Source organism: Ursus maritimus, unplaced genomic scaffold, assembly GCF_017311325.1.
Source record: "Ursus maritimus isolate PB19 unplaced genomic scaffold, ASM1731132v1 scaffold_23, whole genome shotgun sequence".
Classification (NCBI taxonomy): domain Eukaryota; kingdom Metazoa; phylum Chordata; class Mammalia; order Carnivora; family Ursidae; genus Ursus; species Ursus maritimus.
Window position 1 is genome coordinate 2,850,432 of NW_024424786.1, and position 15,457 is coordinate 2,865,888.

The 15,457-nt window shown below is 36.8% G+C and overlaps 1 protein-coding gene across 1 annotated transcript in view; it reads left to right on the forward strand.

Annotated features, from left to right (window-relative positions):
* The window catches only part of FAR1 (fatty acyl-CoA reductase 1), a 65,791-nt gene extending 54,670 nt beyond the window's left edge, over positions 1-11,121 (forward strand). Inside the window, exons 10-12 of the mRNA XM_040638840.1 lie at positions 109-238; positions 5,705-5,832; positions 7,345-11,121. Of these exons, the coding sequence (XP_040494774.1) occupies positions 109-238; positions 5,705-5,832; positions 7,345-7,507 (421 nt within the window). The 3' untranslated portion in view covers positions 7,508-11,121. The remainder of the gene's footprint in view (positions 1-108; positions 239-5,704; positions 5,833-7,344) is intronic.
* Positions 11,122-15,457: the final 4,336 nt, after the last annotated feature.

The window sequence follows — 15,457 nt, forward strand, 5'->3', positions numbered from 1 at the left end:
TTATAATTTTACTGTTACTGTCTCAATATAGAAACTGGTACCCTGGGTGGTGGTGACATTTTCCCTAATCTATGCAAATTATGAATGTCCATTTTTCTTACGATACAGGATGATGAAAACAATAACTCGTCTTCACAAAGCTATGGTGTTTCTTGAATATTTCACAAGTAATTCTTGGGTTTGGAATACTGACAATGTTAATATGTTGATGAATCAACTAAACCCTGAAGATAAAAAGGCAAGTATTTTCTGTTTTATATTAGAAAACATGTAGCATACTAATTGGGGAACCATTAGCAACCTGAGAAATAATTGGATATTTTTCACAGTCAGTATGCAACAAGAAAGACATTTGACCTATTTATAGTGTTTCATTAAAGCTTCCATCGTAATTGTTGGCAGTAAAATAAAATTGCTTTATCTTAGAATTTATAGCGTAAGTATTTGAGAATGGCAGAGGTGCTTTCAAAGTATAATTGAAATGTTGATTTTTTCTTCCCTTTAGTCAAATTCATAGAAAACTTGGACTTTTTTATGCATTATTCCTCCACTTTTTCTTCTTTGAATTTCGAGAAAAGACCTTCTCTCTGAAATCGTTTTACTCATATATTCTTTCATTTATCATTCCATATTTCATCCTCTGTTAGTTCGAAACTTAAGCTCTTTATGTGTGTGGGGTTTTTTTTGAGGATTCCTTAGATATTTTAACATGCATACCTAACGAAGTCTAAATTAAGCAATTTCTATAGCCTCTTCCTTAATGATATTTAGGACCTTAAAGTGTTTGAGCTATAACCACTACCCCATTAATATACGTGTTTATATATTACTTCAGTTCTTTATTTAAATCTTATATAATTAGATATGATTTTGTTTAGTTTTATTTAGATTTAACCAATACTTACCAGTGTCTTTGCTATTAGATCTTCTCCTTAGGGTCATTTTCTTTCAGCTTGAAATCTATCCAGAATATGATTTATTAGGGAGTCTGTTAGTAGTGAACTCTCAATGTTTGATTGTCTGACATGTCTTTATTTCACTCTTGTTTTTGTAACATGATTTCGGCACATTAAAGATAACTTTCTTTTTATATTCCTTTGATATTTGGCTTATGTTCTTGCTGTTGAAAAAAATCAGTCTCATTTGCTTTTACATTATGGGTGACCACCTCTTATTCTTGTCTCTTTTTCAGAGGTTTTCTTTGGTATTCTTCAGTTTCACTGTGAATGTCTTTGTATATATATATATTTTTAATTTATCCTGTTTCACAGTGGGTTTCCTGGATCCGAAGTCCATTGTTTCTTCACTTATGGCCTCTTCACCTTTCTCTTAACTTCTTGTGAAATTGTAATGTATTTTAGATGATTCTCTCCTCCAAGTCTTTTAACTTTGATTTCATATTTTGTATCTCTTTGTTTCTGGCCTGAGAGCCAATAATTAAAGTTCTGTGTCAGTCTTCCAGCTGTGTCTAAGCCACCCCGTTGAATTTTGGGTTTTAGGTATTTTCATTTTTAGAAGTTTAGTGTATTTTTCAAATCTTACATTTCTTAAATAATCTTTAGAATTTTTTTTTCTTGAAACATGGTAGACATAATTGTTTTAAATTCTGTTTCTGATAATTCAAACTTCTAAAGGCTGTGCAGCTTAGCATCTAACCATCTGTCCTTTAAGTTCGGTCTCACTCATGGCACCTTGTTTCTTGTTTCTTATTGTTTGACCTTAAATTCATGTTCCTTGAGGATTTCTGTGGGAATTTTTTGAAGCCTGTGTTGAAATTGCAGTTTCCCAATAAGGATTTGCCCTTGCTTCTGCCAGTAACCTAGTGACTATCAGCATTAACTAGCCAGGTGACATTCACAGGCCAGGACCACTTTAAAATATCTGATGACGTTTTTAGCACAACTCAGGTGAATATGGGCCTTCAGTAGGCTGGTTCATGATTACAGTTTCTCAAAGGAGATTTTTTTTCATCTTCCCAGTCTCAGCTTCCTTTTTCTTTCTACTTCTTTCCTTAAAAATTTTAATGTTTTATGGGGCACCTGGGTGGCTCAGTCGTTAAGCGTCTGCCTTCAGCTCAGGGCATGATCCCAGAGTCCTGGGATCGAGCCCCACATCGGGCTCCTCCTCTGGGAGCCTGCTTCTTCCTCTCCTACTCCCCCTGCTTGTGTTCCCTCTCCCACTGGCTGTCTCTCTCTGTGTCAAATAAATAAATAAAATCTTTAAAAAAATTTTTTAATGTTTTATTTAATATATCTAAAATAATATAATTTAAACAAAAATTTAAAAATTACTTAAAATTTAAAGAACTATTTAAAGGATATTATACTTCCAGTTTTTTAATACTGAGCCTTTGAAACCCAGTGTGCATTTACACTCCCCAACATATCTCAGTTTCAGATCAGTCACTTTCAAGTTCCCAGAGATGTGTGTGGCTTGTGGCTACCATATTAGATAGTGCAGATTTAGCCCAGACAAAGGCATCAGTATGCAGTTTTTCTCCCCACTTCTGTGTGTGGTGGGTTTACTTTTTTTTCACCCTTGTTCTGAGTTTTTGGGGATTTTTATCTTTTTGCAGAAGTATTCTATAAGACTCCTTAACTTATGGGGCCGTAGGCTTTATAAGCCAGTCTTCCTTCTTGCCTACAGCCTTCAAAGCAGAAGGTGTAAGGTACCAGGGTCCTACAGATAATCTCAGGTTAGAAGATTTGTGGCTTCCGCTGATTCTTTATTTTCTCCCTTCTCATCTTCCCTCCCCCCATCCCAGTGCACAACACAAGCTGCCCAGTGAGTTATCAGAAAGTGAGCAAGGTGAAGAAATAGAACATTATTATCTCCAGAAGATCCCCTCATGCCCCCTCCCAATCACTATCTCCCAAACGTAACAACTATCTTGAATTCTAACACTATATGGCAGTTACACCCATTTTTTACTTTATACAAATGGTATACAGTATTTTTTCTTTTTTTTTTTTTTTGATATTTGAGTTATTTCCAGTTTTTGGCTATTGGGAATAATTCTTTGAACCATGTGCACACATTTGTATAGGTTCTGTATCTAGAAATAGAATAGTAGCTACAAAGAGTGTTTGTATGTTCATTGTAGTTGATAATGCTAAACAGTTTTCCAAAGTTGACATTCCAAGTAGCAGTGTATAAGAGTTCCTGTTAATCCACATCCTCTGAACATTTGGCCTTTTCATCTTAATTTTTAATTTAGCCACTTTGGTGGGTGTATAGTGGTATCTCAGTGTAATGTTAGTATGCATTTCATATTACATAAAAAGTTTGTGTAGAAATGGCATAAATGCCCAATAATCCTACTGAAAATGGGCTAGAGATGAACAGTTTACAGAAAAATAAATGCAAATGATTCTTAACCATTTGAAAAGATACTCATCCTCACTCATAAAAATGGAAATGTAAATTGAAACTAGACTGAGATATTTACTACTTAACTGTTTGCAAAAATGCAGACTTTGCCAACATATCCTTCTGGTAAGGCCCTGGCCAGTGGGAGCTCTCATACATTGTTGGTAGAAAGGTATATCTTCCTCTGACCTATTTATTTATTTGTCAGAGAGAGAGAAAGAGAGAGAGAGAGCACAAGTAAGGGGAACAGCAGGTGAAGAGAGAAGCAGGCTCACCGCTGAGCAAGGAGGCCAAGGTGGGACTCAGTCCCAGGACCCTGGGATCGTGACCTGAGCCAAAGGCAGGCACTTAACCGACTGAGCCACCCAGGTGTCCCTGACCTTTATTTTCAACTTTCCTGTATCCTTATCTTTTAGATATTTCTCTTCTGAGCAGCATGTAGGCTTTTTTTCAGTCTGACAATTTTAGACCCTTATTTGAAAGACTTAATCTGTAATGTAATCTGATAATATTTGATTTAAATCTAACTCTTAGTGCTTTCTATATATCTTACTTATTTTAAGTTCTTTTTTTTTTCTTTCTTTGAGGTATTTTTTACAATATTCTGTTTTTCCATCTGGGTCAGTTACACAGAAATATATTAGTTGTATTGGTAGGTTACTCTAGAGATTACAGCATCCTTCCTTACTTTATCAAGGACTAATATAATATTGGTACTTCTGCCCTTTTTGGATAACGCAAGGAGCAATACATGTTTTAATTCTGCATGTGTGTTATATGTCTCACAATCATTATTCTTATTGCAGTCTGTGCAGTAAGTATTCACATAGATTTACCAGCATCATTGTTCTTCATTTCTTCTTCCATCTCCAGACTTCAATTGGAATCATGCTTGAAGAATACCCTTTAATGTACTTCCTCAGGTGTGAGTCATATGCTGATGTCATGTTGTCTCAGTTTTTATTCTTCTGGAAACATCTTTATTTGTCAAAGATGTTTATACTGGTATAGAGTTGTATGTTAACAGTTTTCTTCGAGCCCTGGAAGACATCCTCTCATAGTCTTTTGGCTTCCATTGCTTCTTTTGAGAAGTCACTATCAGTTTAATTCTTGTCCCTTGGGAGGTAATCTGTAACACTTTTTTCTGCTGTCTTGAAAATTTTCATCTTTGATTTTCAACAGTTTTACTTTGATGTGCTCAGATACATGTGTAGATGTGATGTATGTGTGTTTTGAGTCTGTGACTTGTGTGTCATCATTTTGAGGAAATTTCCAGCTTTTGTCTTCTCAGATAGTGCTTCTGTTCCACTCTTTTTCACTTTTCCTGTGGGGATCCAATTACACATATGTAATGACTTCTCATAATATCTCGGTCTGAAGTCGAATCCCCAGTTAAGTGCAATGTTACTTTAATGGTTTATCTGTGGTAGCTTTTTTGGGTCTACAACTTGATATTTTCAGATAAGTAATGGTAAATACTGAATAATCTGTTTATAACTCCAAAAAAAATCTGATTCTGTATGGAAAAGCACTGAGCAATGTATAGCCCTCTTCTTTTGTCACTAAGTAACATTTTTGTGAAGTTTTATTTTTTGATTTGTCCATCATTTTCATCAAATGGCCTCCTTACTGTTACCTAAACTCCTAAGCCAGCATTCACAACATACTCTTTCTTTTGATGCCATCACTGTTCTATAGGAAAAGTAATCTGTATGGTGGTATGCAGGGTGTTCGAGAAGAGATACTTTCGATAGAAAGAAACTGGAAATAAATGTATTAGTACATGTATAAAGTGGTGAGGAATACATAGATTATTTGGACAATGGATTTGTTTTTTAATGGTACAGGTTTCTTCTTATACTTCATATACTTCTCTTTAAATTCTGACATGAGTTTTCTGATTATCTTCTGAAATCTTTCTGTGTTTAGTGGAAGGTATAAAATAGGGATAAGAATTTCTTCGTGAATAGCAGTAAGATTTTAAAAGTTACATATATATATATAATAATTTTATAATCTTGTCATATGGAATTAGCCTTTTAAAAAGTATGAATTTTGGGGGTGCCTGGGTGGCTCAGTCGTTTAAGCTTCTGACTTGATTTCAGCTCAAGTCGTGATCTCATGGGTCCTCAGATCGAGACCTGTGTTGGGGCTCTGCACTCAGCGGGGAGTCTACTTGGGTTCTCTCTCTTTGACCCTCTCCCTGTGCACTCTGTCTCTCTCTCTCTCTCTAAAATAAATAAGTCTTTAAAAAAAATTTAAAAAGTGTGAATTATTGACTAGTTGTGAAAAAATTATTCAAGAAAGTAACCAATATTTTTTTTTCTTTCTATAGACCTTTAATATTGATGTACGGCAGTTACATTGGGCAGAATATATAGAGAACTACTGCATGGGAACTAAGAAATATGTATTGAATGAAGAAATGTCTGGCCTCCCTGCAGCTAGAAAACATCTGAACAAGTAAGTTTTTTACTTGATTTCATCCTGTCTTCCTTATGAAACATTATGCAGGTTTTTTTGTTTTTTATTTTTTTTGGCAAGTGAAAGATATTGCTAGTGTAATATATTGCATTTAGGAAAAGTGCTTACCTTTGGACTTTGGAAACTATGGTAGTATTAATTTAGCCTATGATTGTTGAAACTTATTATCAATTTATACTGTTCCTTAGCACTAATTTCAAGTGGAATTTGGTTTTGAAAGTCACTATTATCTTTCCTTATATTGCTACTGAAGAAGATATTAGGAGAGAATTAAAATGTATTTTAAACTAGAGGTAGTTTATTTGGAGAGTTTTTGTTTGTTTTTGCCCTAGTCAGATATATCTTTGGAAGGGAAAAAGAGAGAAAATAATAAATCAGCGTAGAATTTTTTCTTTGTTTATAAAACCAGAGTTATAATTATTCCCTTAGTTTCATTACAAACGTAACATACACTTATTGTTTTAAAAACCTCAGACCACACAGAAAAATCATTGTTATCCCATAATTCAGGGATGCAGTTAGTTTCAGTAGTAACCTCTTTCATTTGTAGTGTTTTTATAATACAATTTTTATAACAGTTTTTAAGACCTTCACATCATTCTTCTCATACCTCCAACTTGTATGAGGTTTTGCAGAGCAACTAGTTGCAAAGTTGAGGAAAGAGAAGCAGAGGGAAGTTGTGTTCGCCTAGGTCATACATATTAGGTGGCAAAGGAAACTAAAATACTTACCTTTGACTCCTAATTTAAAGCTCTTTTGTTTTTATATTGTTTGTATATTATAGTCCTATCTTGGACTGCCTATTGAAGTTAATGGAATTTATGTAGCATTGTTACATATCTGAACGTTTGTATTCTTTTCTAACACCATTAAAATTATAAAAAACATTTTGAAACACGAGCACAATAACGTTAATATTACTCTTTGAGAATGGGAGGGTCCTTCTATATACACTAGTACCATGTTTCATTCATGGATGAGGATTTGTCCAGTTGGCCTTTGATCATGTGACTGTCACCTGTAACTGAAGAATTTCATTTGTCTGACAACTTGGAAGTTGTTAGAGATGTTAAAGATGTTTAAAAAATGTTTATTTTGTCTAGAGATGATGTATATAATGAACAAACCTTTCTAGATTAGATAGGAAGCTCCAGAAATACAAGGGTCATGTCTGTTTTACCTACAATATACTTAGTACTGGTCACAAAGAAAGATGTTCAGAAATACTTGTTGAATGAATAAGTTTGCATCCCAAATGTACTGTTATAAAAAACCTTTGTGTTATTCATTGTTAGTAGAGGTAATGTGTTGTTTGATGGACTGTATGGTCAAGTCTGACTTTTGCTAAGTTTCTAACTTAAGGGCTTGTAATTAATTTTTAAATAGGTTTCAAATCAATAATGGATTTGAAAACTAAGCATCAATTATCTGCAAAGCAAAAATATTTTCCTAGAAAATATTGTCTGATACGTCTCTTGATTTGCTTTCCAGGTTGAGGAACATACGGTATGGTTTCAATACTATCCTTGTGATCCTGATTTGGCGCATTTTTATTGCAAGATCACAAATGGCAAGAAACATCTGGTACTTTGTGGTTAGTTTGTGTTACAAGTTTCTGTCATACTTCAGAGCGTCCAGCACTATGAGATACTGAAGACAAGAATTTAGCATTAGAACATCTATGCATATGGTGGTCTAAATGCACAAAATGTAAAATGTACTTAAGTCATCTCACCTTTTGTCAAGACATTAAACCATCTTAGATCAGAGCGTGGAGTAAAGTATGGTACATTTTATGTAACATTTTAATGTTTATGCTTATAAAAATCTAGTGAACACACTGTGGTTATGCCAGCTCAAATCTACAATAGCCACCAAATCCATGACTTAACATTTTGATCCCTGGGGACAAGGGGTGGGATGAGGGTAGGAGTGGGGAAATAGGAACACTGACCAGTATAACTGTGCAATTCTGGAACATATTAATTAAAATATGCCTTAACATATAGTGAATTTCTAACTCTAATATATAGTGCAGTGGAAGCATTTATTTGGACAGTAATACTTAGCTAAGTTGGTAGATATTTCAGTCTTCAGTGTTTGATTTTTCTCATCAGTTGAAGTGGGTTTTAGTTTTGTTAAAACTGTAGCCAAACTGTTTTTGAATCATTCTGTAAGTTATTGAGTGGTCTCCAACATGAAAGACATGTTCTCGTTTTCCTTTCTGATTAGTGGTCTGATACACACCATTTTTGTGTAAGCCATCAGTTGCTTCCGTAATCAGAAGGCTATATATTATTCTAAAGACCCTACTGGATCTAAATGGGTTTGAGAATCCATATCAACATATGCTATGTATTTTTTGAAGGAAAATGAGAATGAATTCGGTAAGACTATTAGTATCAAAAAGAATAGAAATACAATTTTTCTTGTCCGCATTATGACCAAATAAAAATCAGTCCTGTGAAATTTTGTTCATGTTTTGAAGTTGGAGGATTTCTTGAGACTTTGGCAAAGGGGGGTGCAGGTGAGGAGGGATTTGCCATATTTGTGCTCTCTTCCCCTTATACATTTTATTAACAGGACTTTTAAAAGGCTTATGCAGTCTTTCCAATGAAAACTGAAAGTGCTTTATTACGGAAGAATGTATTTGCAGGTAGTCATGACATTACGAAAATGTTCTCATGTGTGTAAACACATACTAAACTTTGACCTTGAGAGCTGAATTCCTTCAAGAAAAATAAAATAGTGCATAAAATAATGTGTATAAAATTAAATGAAGGACTTTATTTACATACCACATAAAGTAGCAAATTGTTGAATGAGTTTCAAGATACCATTTATTTTTTCTGCATGTAGTTTTAGCTTTAGAAAGAAATGCATTATAGAAACAAGTAATAGCAAGAAAATTAATGTATATTTTAATGATACATTATTATTATTCCCTTTAAACCTTAATAGTAGTTAACTGTCCTTACTGTTTTAACATACATTTGGTTTAACAGGTTGATCACCATAACATGTTCTACTTTAGCTGATCAAGTTGTACTATATTTAAATCATCAACAATATACCTTGAATGTGTTTAATGAGGTCAGTTCACAATACAAAAGGTTACATAGAACTTTACATCTTAATTTTCTCTGCCAATTTAAATGCAATGTGTAAGAAGTTTATTTTGTTATTGTGAAAAAAACTAAATGTAAAGGAAACCACCTTCTTCCATGCAGGTGCGTGATCTTGAAAAGGAAAAATGCTTCCATGTTGAAGCCAGATTTTCTGTCGTAAAACTTTTAAACATTATTTGAAAAGAAATATGTATATAAATATATATCTATTCTTTGAAATGATACTAAGTCTCTGGTCTAGGACCATATCTTGTATAAGGTATGAGAGACCATGACAGTGTCTGAAAATGGAATAAATGATGATGCCTTTAATTTAAAGTGGCCCACTAATTAACTGTAGATGCTGTAGACATTGAGTACCCATCTTTCCAAATACATTTCCATAATATATTGAAAACATGCTGACATTTGTATGATGTTTATACTTCTGCCGAATATACTTAGAATCAGATGCATCATCTTTGTATTTTGCAGAAGAATCAGGTACAACTTTGACAGGCATGTGAAGTACAGAAGGGGGTATGTCTTCTGACCTGTGTCGTTGTTCTTGTAATCCAACGTAAAGAAATGCTAGCTGGGACGGGTGCTGAGGCCACTGCATTGATGTTGTGTGTTTGTTTTGAATTCTGTTGTCAGAAGAAACTAGTGAATAAATTAATACGTCATTTTAGAACTTAGTTCTAAAATTAGTATGAGGAGTATATAGGTTGTTCATCCCCACCAACTAGACTTTAAGCTTAACTCAAAGATTTTGGAAATAATTTTTGCTTTTGTCATTTGCTAGACATGGTTTTTAGTTATGTATGATTATATTTTCTACACGAACTCAGTTTTTAACACGATAACCTAATTAAATTTAATATTTCATTTAATTCATTTGATAAAGCTGTATTGTAAAACATTTGTTTTTCCCCCACTATTCAGTCTTGATTCTGTGCATCTGTCAATTGTGACATCATATGTGGCTATATTGCAATTTGACTTGGCAACATTAATATGTTTTAAAACTCAACAAAGAGGCATGGCAATACACTCTTTGACTTTAGAACGGTATAAACATGGTATAAAAATGGTAATAAAGTTTGGAAGCAGGGAGGAAAAACTTATTTCTCCCCTTTTTTTGTGTGTAGACGTCTGTAGGAACTGGTTCAGGGTTTTTTGCTTTTTGTTTTAAATGTAAATTGAGTAATCTTATAAAGATTACTTTTATAAGAAGTAAATAGAAGCATTATTGGGTGCCTTTGTTTGTAAACCAAAAAGTAATAAATGAATCCCTATATTTCCATTATAGTATTTATTGTATTTTTACAATAATTTCCTGAAAACTATACTGAAAATATTACCTGTCAGATAATGTGGTTAGAATTATAGGAAGCAGGCGTCACGTATACTACTTGCCTTTTTTTAGGTACCTTATTACCTCTTGTATCCTAATGTTATTTGAGTTTCTTATAAGCATTTTAGGGGAAGCATATGGACAGGGTGAATACCTTTCATTAAAGTATTATTTTTACATATTGTCTGGAATGAGGCAGTTTTTCTGTTTTCCAAAAACAGTCCCAGGAGACTGCCAGGGTCTCATTTAGGCTCCAGCTACTCTCCTCCACGTTGATGAAAAATTTTAATTTATAGGTGCATTTGTAGTAATCTATCTGTTGAGTAAGGATGAGGGAATCACTCACTAGTAATAGATATTAACTGTAAAAAAGAAGGTATTGAGCTGGGTTCAGGTGAGTGTAAATGGCCTTCCAAGAATGCTTTCCAGGCTGCCTCCAAGCCCTCACTTGAAACCATTAGCACTGATTTGCTCTATTTTGAGAAAAACTCTCCAAACTTTTGCATGAGAAACTAGAGACTGGAAGGTATGCTGCATAACCTGATATAGAAATGAGTTAAACTTACAGTCTCTGTGATAAAAGAAATAACTATTTTCTTATTGAATTAATGTTTTTATCTTAAAGCATTTTCTAGTCATAGAATGAATTTATCTTTTTTTTTTTTTTTTGGTGGTATGCTCTTCCATTTCTGTTACTCTTAAGATTCCTGAGCTAATCATCTTTGTCAATTGAGCATAGTTGTGCATAATTGTTAAATAATCCTTTGATTTTTCTTTATTAAAGAAAAGTTTGAGTAACATTAAGTTTGATGTGCTCCTTTTGCAAGTTTATGGCTCTAAAATACATTTATATAGAAAAATGTAAAGTGATAAGTATGAGTCTTTACTGTGGATCTGAACTCAGAGGAATAAGGCTGTAACTGTCTTTTTCTTTTCTTTCCTTCTTTCTTTCTTTCTTTTTTTTTTTTTTGGTCACAGATCACAGACACTGCCTATAATTTTATACAAGAAGAAGAGAGGCAGTGGAGTGGAGATTTTTCTGAATTCATTAAAATATACAAATATTCATAGTTATTCTCTTTGAAATATTTACCTTAATATTCTCTACTAGTCATTTAACTTCGTTTTCATGTTACAGCTTCATGGAGTTGAATTAGGTGTCCTCCAAAGATGCTTTGAGGGCAGAATTCTGTTATTTCTGCTGGTTGTACAGAAAACCGAGTACATTCTCATTCTCTGTCTCTCATGCGTAAATCTGTGAAGAACCCTTGTGATTTTGTGACCAAGGAATAACTAGAAAGTGTTAGGTCGAACCATATAAAAATGCTAATATTTGATCATCTTAGACCTTCATGTTTTAGAGCTGGTTTTTGGCTTTATTTTTCTTAACAAACATCTGAACCTGAACATACAGATGAATGTAGTCTTACTTTCAAAAGTCATCCTGGGAGATTGTATATTTCATCAGTACTTAAGTTTTTGTCATTTAACACCTAATTTTCTGCTTTATGTTGTATCTTTCACAGGATCTTGTCATTTCTCCCAGCTTGAGTCTTGCTTTCTTGAAAGGAAAACCAGCCTTACACCTTTCATGTTGTAGAAATAATACTAGTGAACATTTGTTGAGGACTTCGTATGTGTCAGGCAGTATTCTAAACATTTTATATATATTCACTCATTTATGCCTTTTCTGCAATGCTTTGAGGAGGGTACCTCTATCGCCTGCGATAACTAAAGCAGATGACAGTAACAATTTACTCACGTTATCCTGGTAGTGGCAGAGCCAAGGTTTGAACTCAGGTAGTCTAGCTCCAAAGCCCCACTACGCAATGCCCACCACACCATACCGTCTTTCACTGTAGAAACAAATGTTTCTGGACTATTCAGAGAAGTTGTCTGACATGCTGTTGTACTAAATGTCTTTATTGGCTCTCTCATTTTGAAACCTAGCAGTCACCAGAATGTTCAGAACTTATTATGGGTTCATGCTATGTTTTATATTGCAATTATCTGTTTAGCTGTTCATATCACTCTCCACACCATAAGCATCTCAGTGGTCCAGACCTGAATATAACACACTACCTACCTTTTAGGATTTTGTGACTTAACATAGGAAAGTAAACATAATTTTAATGTAACATATAAAGAAAGAGAAGGACGAAATGCTAACAGCACTGCTTAGTATTTCAGGGAAGAGCTCATATCAACATGACATTGAAGTTGTGGTTGTAAGTTTGATTGGGAGAATGCTGGGATAAGGGTGCATTCCATGTATAGAGAAGAGATTTGTAAAGGCTGGGAAGTGTGGAGCAGTGAGGAAGTATTTTGGTGCTATGGGGATAAGATGACGAAGAAAAGATGAGGTCGTTGGACGTCAACTGAGGGCCTTTACATGGTCAGAATTAGCTATACGGGGGGGCGCCTGGCTGGCTCAGATGGTTGGGCATCTGCCTTTGGCTCAGGGGTTGAGCCCCACTTTGGGCTCCCGGCTCAGCAGGAAGAGGGAGAACTGTACTCTGCAGTTAACCACGGGATAGTATGTCAAAGATGCTGACCTGGGAGTGTTCATGTACAAAACAATCAGTGTATTTGTACAGAAATGGCAGTGGAATCCGCTGAAAAATGCAAAAGAGTCACAATTTTGCATGTTTTTGTTATCAGCCTCACTGGGGTAAAGTTGGGGTAGGAGCCTCCTGGCAGTCTCCAATATGCATTGATGCATACATCCATCCACTTGTCCATCTCTCCATGTGTCTGCCCACGGATGTTCCCTGTGCTAGGCTCTTGGTCAGGTGTTGGGAAGGTACCTGTGGCTACAACTCTTCTGTCTTCAGGGAACTCAGAGACAGTGAGGGGGGGACATCACAGAGAGCACAGCAGCCCTCACTGTGACCCAGGCGGATGACTGGACCTACTGCAAGAGGGCCTCAGCTAGTCAGTCGTTCCCACTGCTTCTGGGCCCAGAAACCAGTGTCAAGCAAGTGGGAGGCATTCAGAAGTCAGCCTATGGGGAGAAGAATCGGCATGAGGCCATGAGCAGGGCTTAGCTGGCGATAGCAGCCAAAGGAAGAGTGAGGCCTGGGCATGGGATGCATGGGGTGAGCACAGGCCATGGGCTCTAGGGCAGACCATGTGGACATAGGATGCAGCTGAGTTTTGAGGGACCAGTGAACATGCAGTGAATCCAGAATTGAAGGAGTGAGTAAACAGGCTGGGCAGATGTAGGAATGGAGTGGGTGAGGCACCAGTGGTGTCTGTGACCAGCAGGAGCGGCACAGTTTCAAGTGCAGAGAGAAGGTCCACTTCCTCTGGGGTAGGAGGGTACTGTTGCTCAATGTTCTTTCTCAGATATGCTTACTTGGTGATTCCTTACTCTCTTATGCTCTGTTGACTTCCCCCTGACCCAGGGCTGACCCAGGAGGCTGGGTTAAGGGATTGACTGGGGAGCCTGCCCATTAGCATCTTCAAAGAGAGAAAGTCACAGTGAATGAGAATGAAAGAAAGGGAGATCAGCCTTGAAATAGGCACCTGCCTGGAAACTCACTTGGGGACCATGACTCTTCCCTGAGGGCTTGGGCCAGCAGAGACAAGGTGGACACAGAACAATGACTGCCGCCCCCCCCCCCCCCCCGCGCCCCACAGTGCAGGGAGATACCCCAGATCAATCTTAGGCTGCAGTTATTTCTCATTTCCCCTTTCTCCTCCTCCTCCTGTACCTCTCTTCAACTCTGGTCCTCATCACCTCTTACCCCAATGACTTCAACACTCCCACTCCCTAATAGATCCACTTCCTCCTCTCTGGCACTCCTCAGATTCATTCTAGGTGACCAGGATGATCTTTCTAAAGCACACAACGGATCATTTCACTCATCTGCCAGACACTTTGATGTCTTCCCCCTGCCTTGAAGTAAAGTATGGTCTCTTCAATATAGTCTATAAAACCATCCTTGATCTGGCTCCTGTTGGCTCCTCTGCCTTTCCTTCTCTCTGCCTACCTTGCATTTTATACTCAGGTAACAGCAAGCTGAAGCCTGCTTTGCTTGTGCTGTTCCTTCTGTCTAGAATGTCGTCCCTAACTTTAACTTTCTGTACTCATTGTTAAGGCTCGATCCAGGTGTTCCTTCTCGAAGACACACTTGTCTGATCTACCTGTCCCTTCTCTATGACAGCTTTTGGCACAACTGCATTGTAGTTACTTATGCAAAAGAGTGTTCTAGCTGAGGCTAGAATGGGAGTCAGAATTGGTGGACTAGGCACGTCTTGGATTCTATTCACATGGGCTGATAAGCATGAGGGTAGTTTGGGGGGAAGCACTGAGTGTGGGATTGGAAAACAAAGATGGGAGATAGGAACGCATTGGGGCTGTTCATAAGAGGCGTTTATTCTCTGCCAAACCTCTTGAAATTTTGGTGAGTCTTGGTGGAGAGGTGAGTCACACACCCTGGGCTCAGACAATGCAAACTTGGGGTTTCCTGGTGACAAAGTCCAGTGCGAATGTGAGGAGAGGCCATCTCTCCTCCTTGGCATGGAACCCAGTATCACTCTGGCACCCTGAGGCCTAGAGGTTCGGGGGGTATCCTTGGTACCCAGCCCTACCATGTATGGGTTGCACCCAGAACAAAGGTCTGGGAGTAGGGCTCAAGTCCACCAAAAGCAAGGAAGAGCTTCCTCTATTTTGCGTCGAAGGCTTTGTGGTCTTGTGGCAACCGTATTGGAATAGCTATGGGTTTGTCATTTATTGGCATGTGGACGCTCCTTTTTGCAGCTGTAAAGATAGAGGACATTGACAAGGAAGAATCTGGGCGATGTGTGTGTGAGGGTTAAGTGTTGGTTAAACTGATGGATTGGTTCAGGATTATATGTCAGACACTCTTTGGGAATTTCAAGAAATATTTGAGGGACACTGCAGGGATTTAAAGTCTCTGAGTGAGTTAGTTGAATTCATGGGCCCCCATTTATATTCACAAGCTATATTCACTGGGAGCATTGAATTAATATTTTCAGTTTCCCCACAAAATCTGATTGGACGATTCTTGTTCCCTTTTTGCTCCCAGCCCAAGCTCTGTTCCCCTTCCTGCTTCCGTTCCGTAGCTCTCCTGGGCCCCGTTCTGAATTGAGTAAGAGCCAAGAGAGCTGTGGG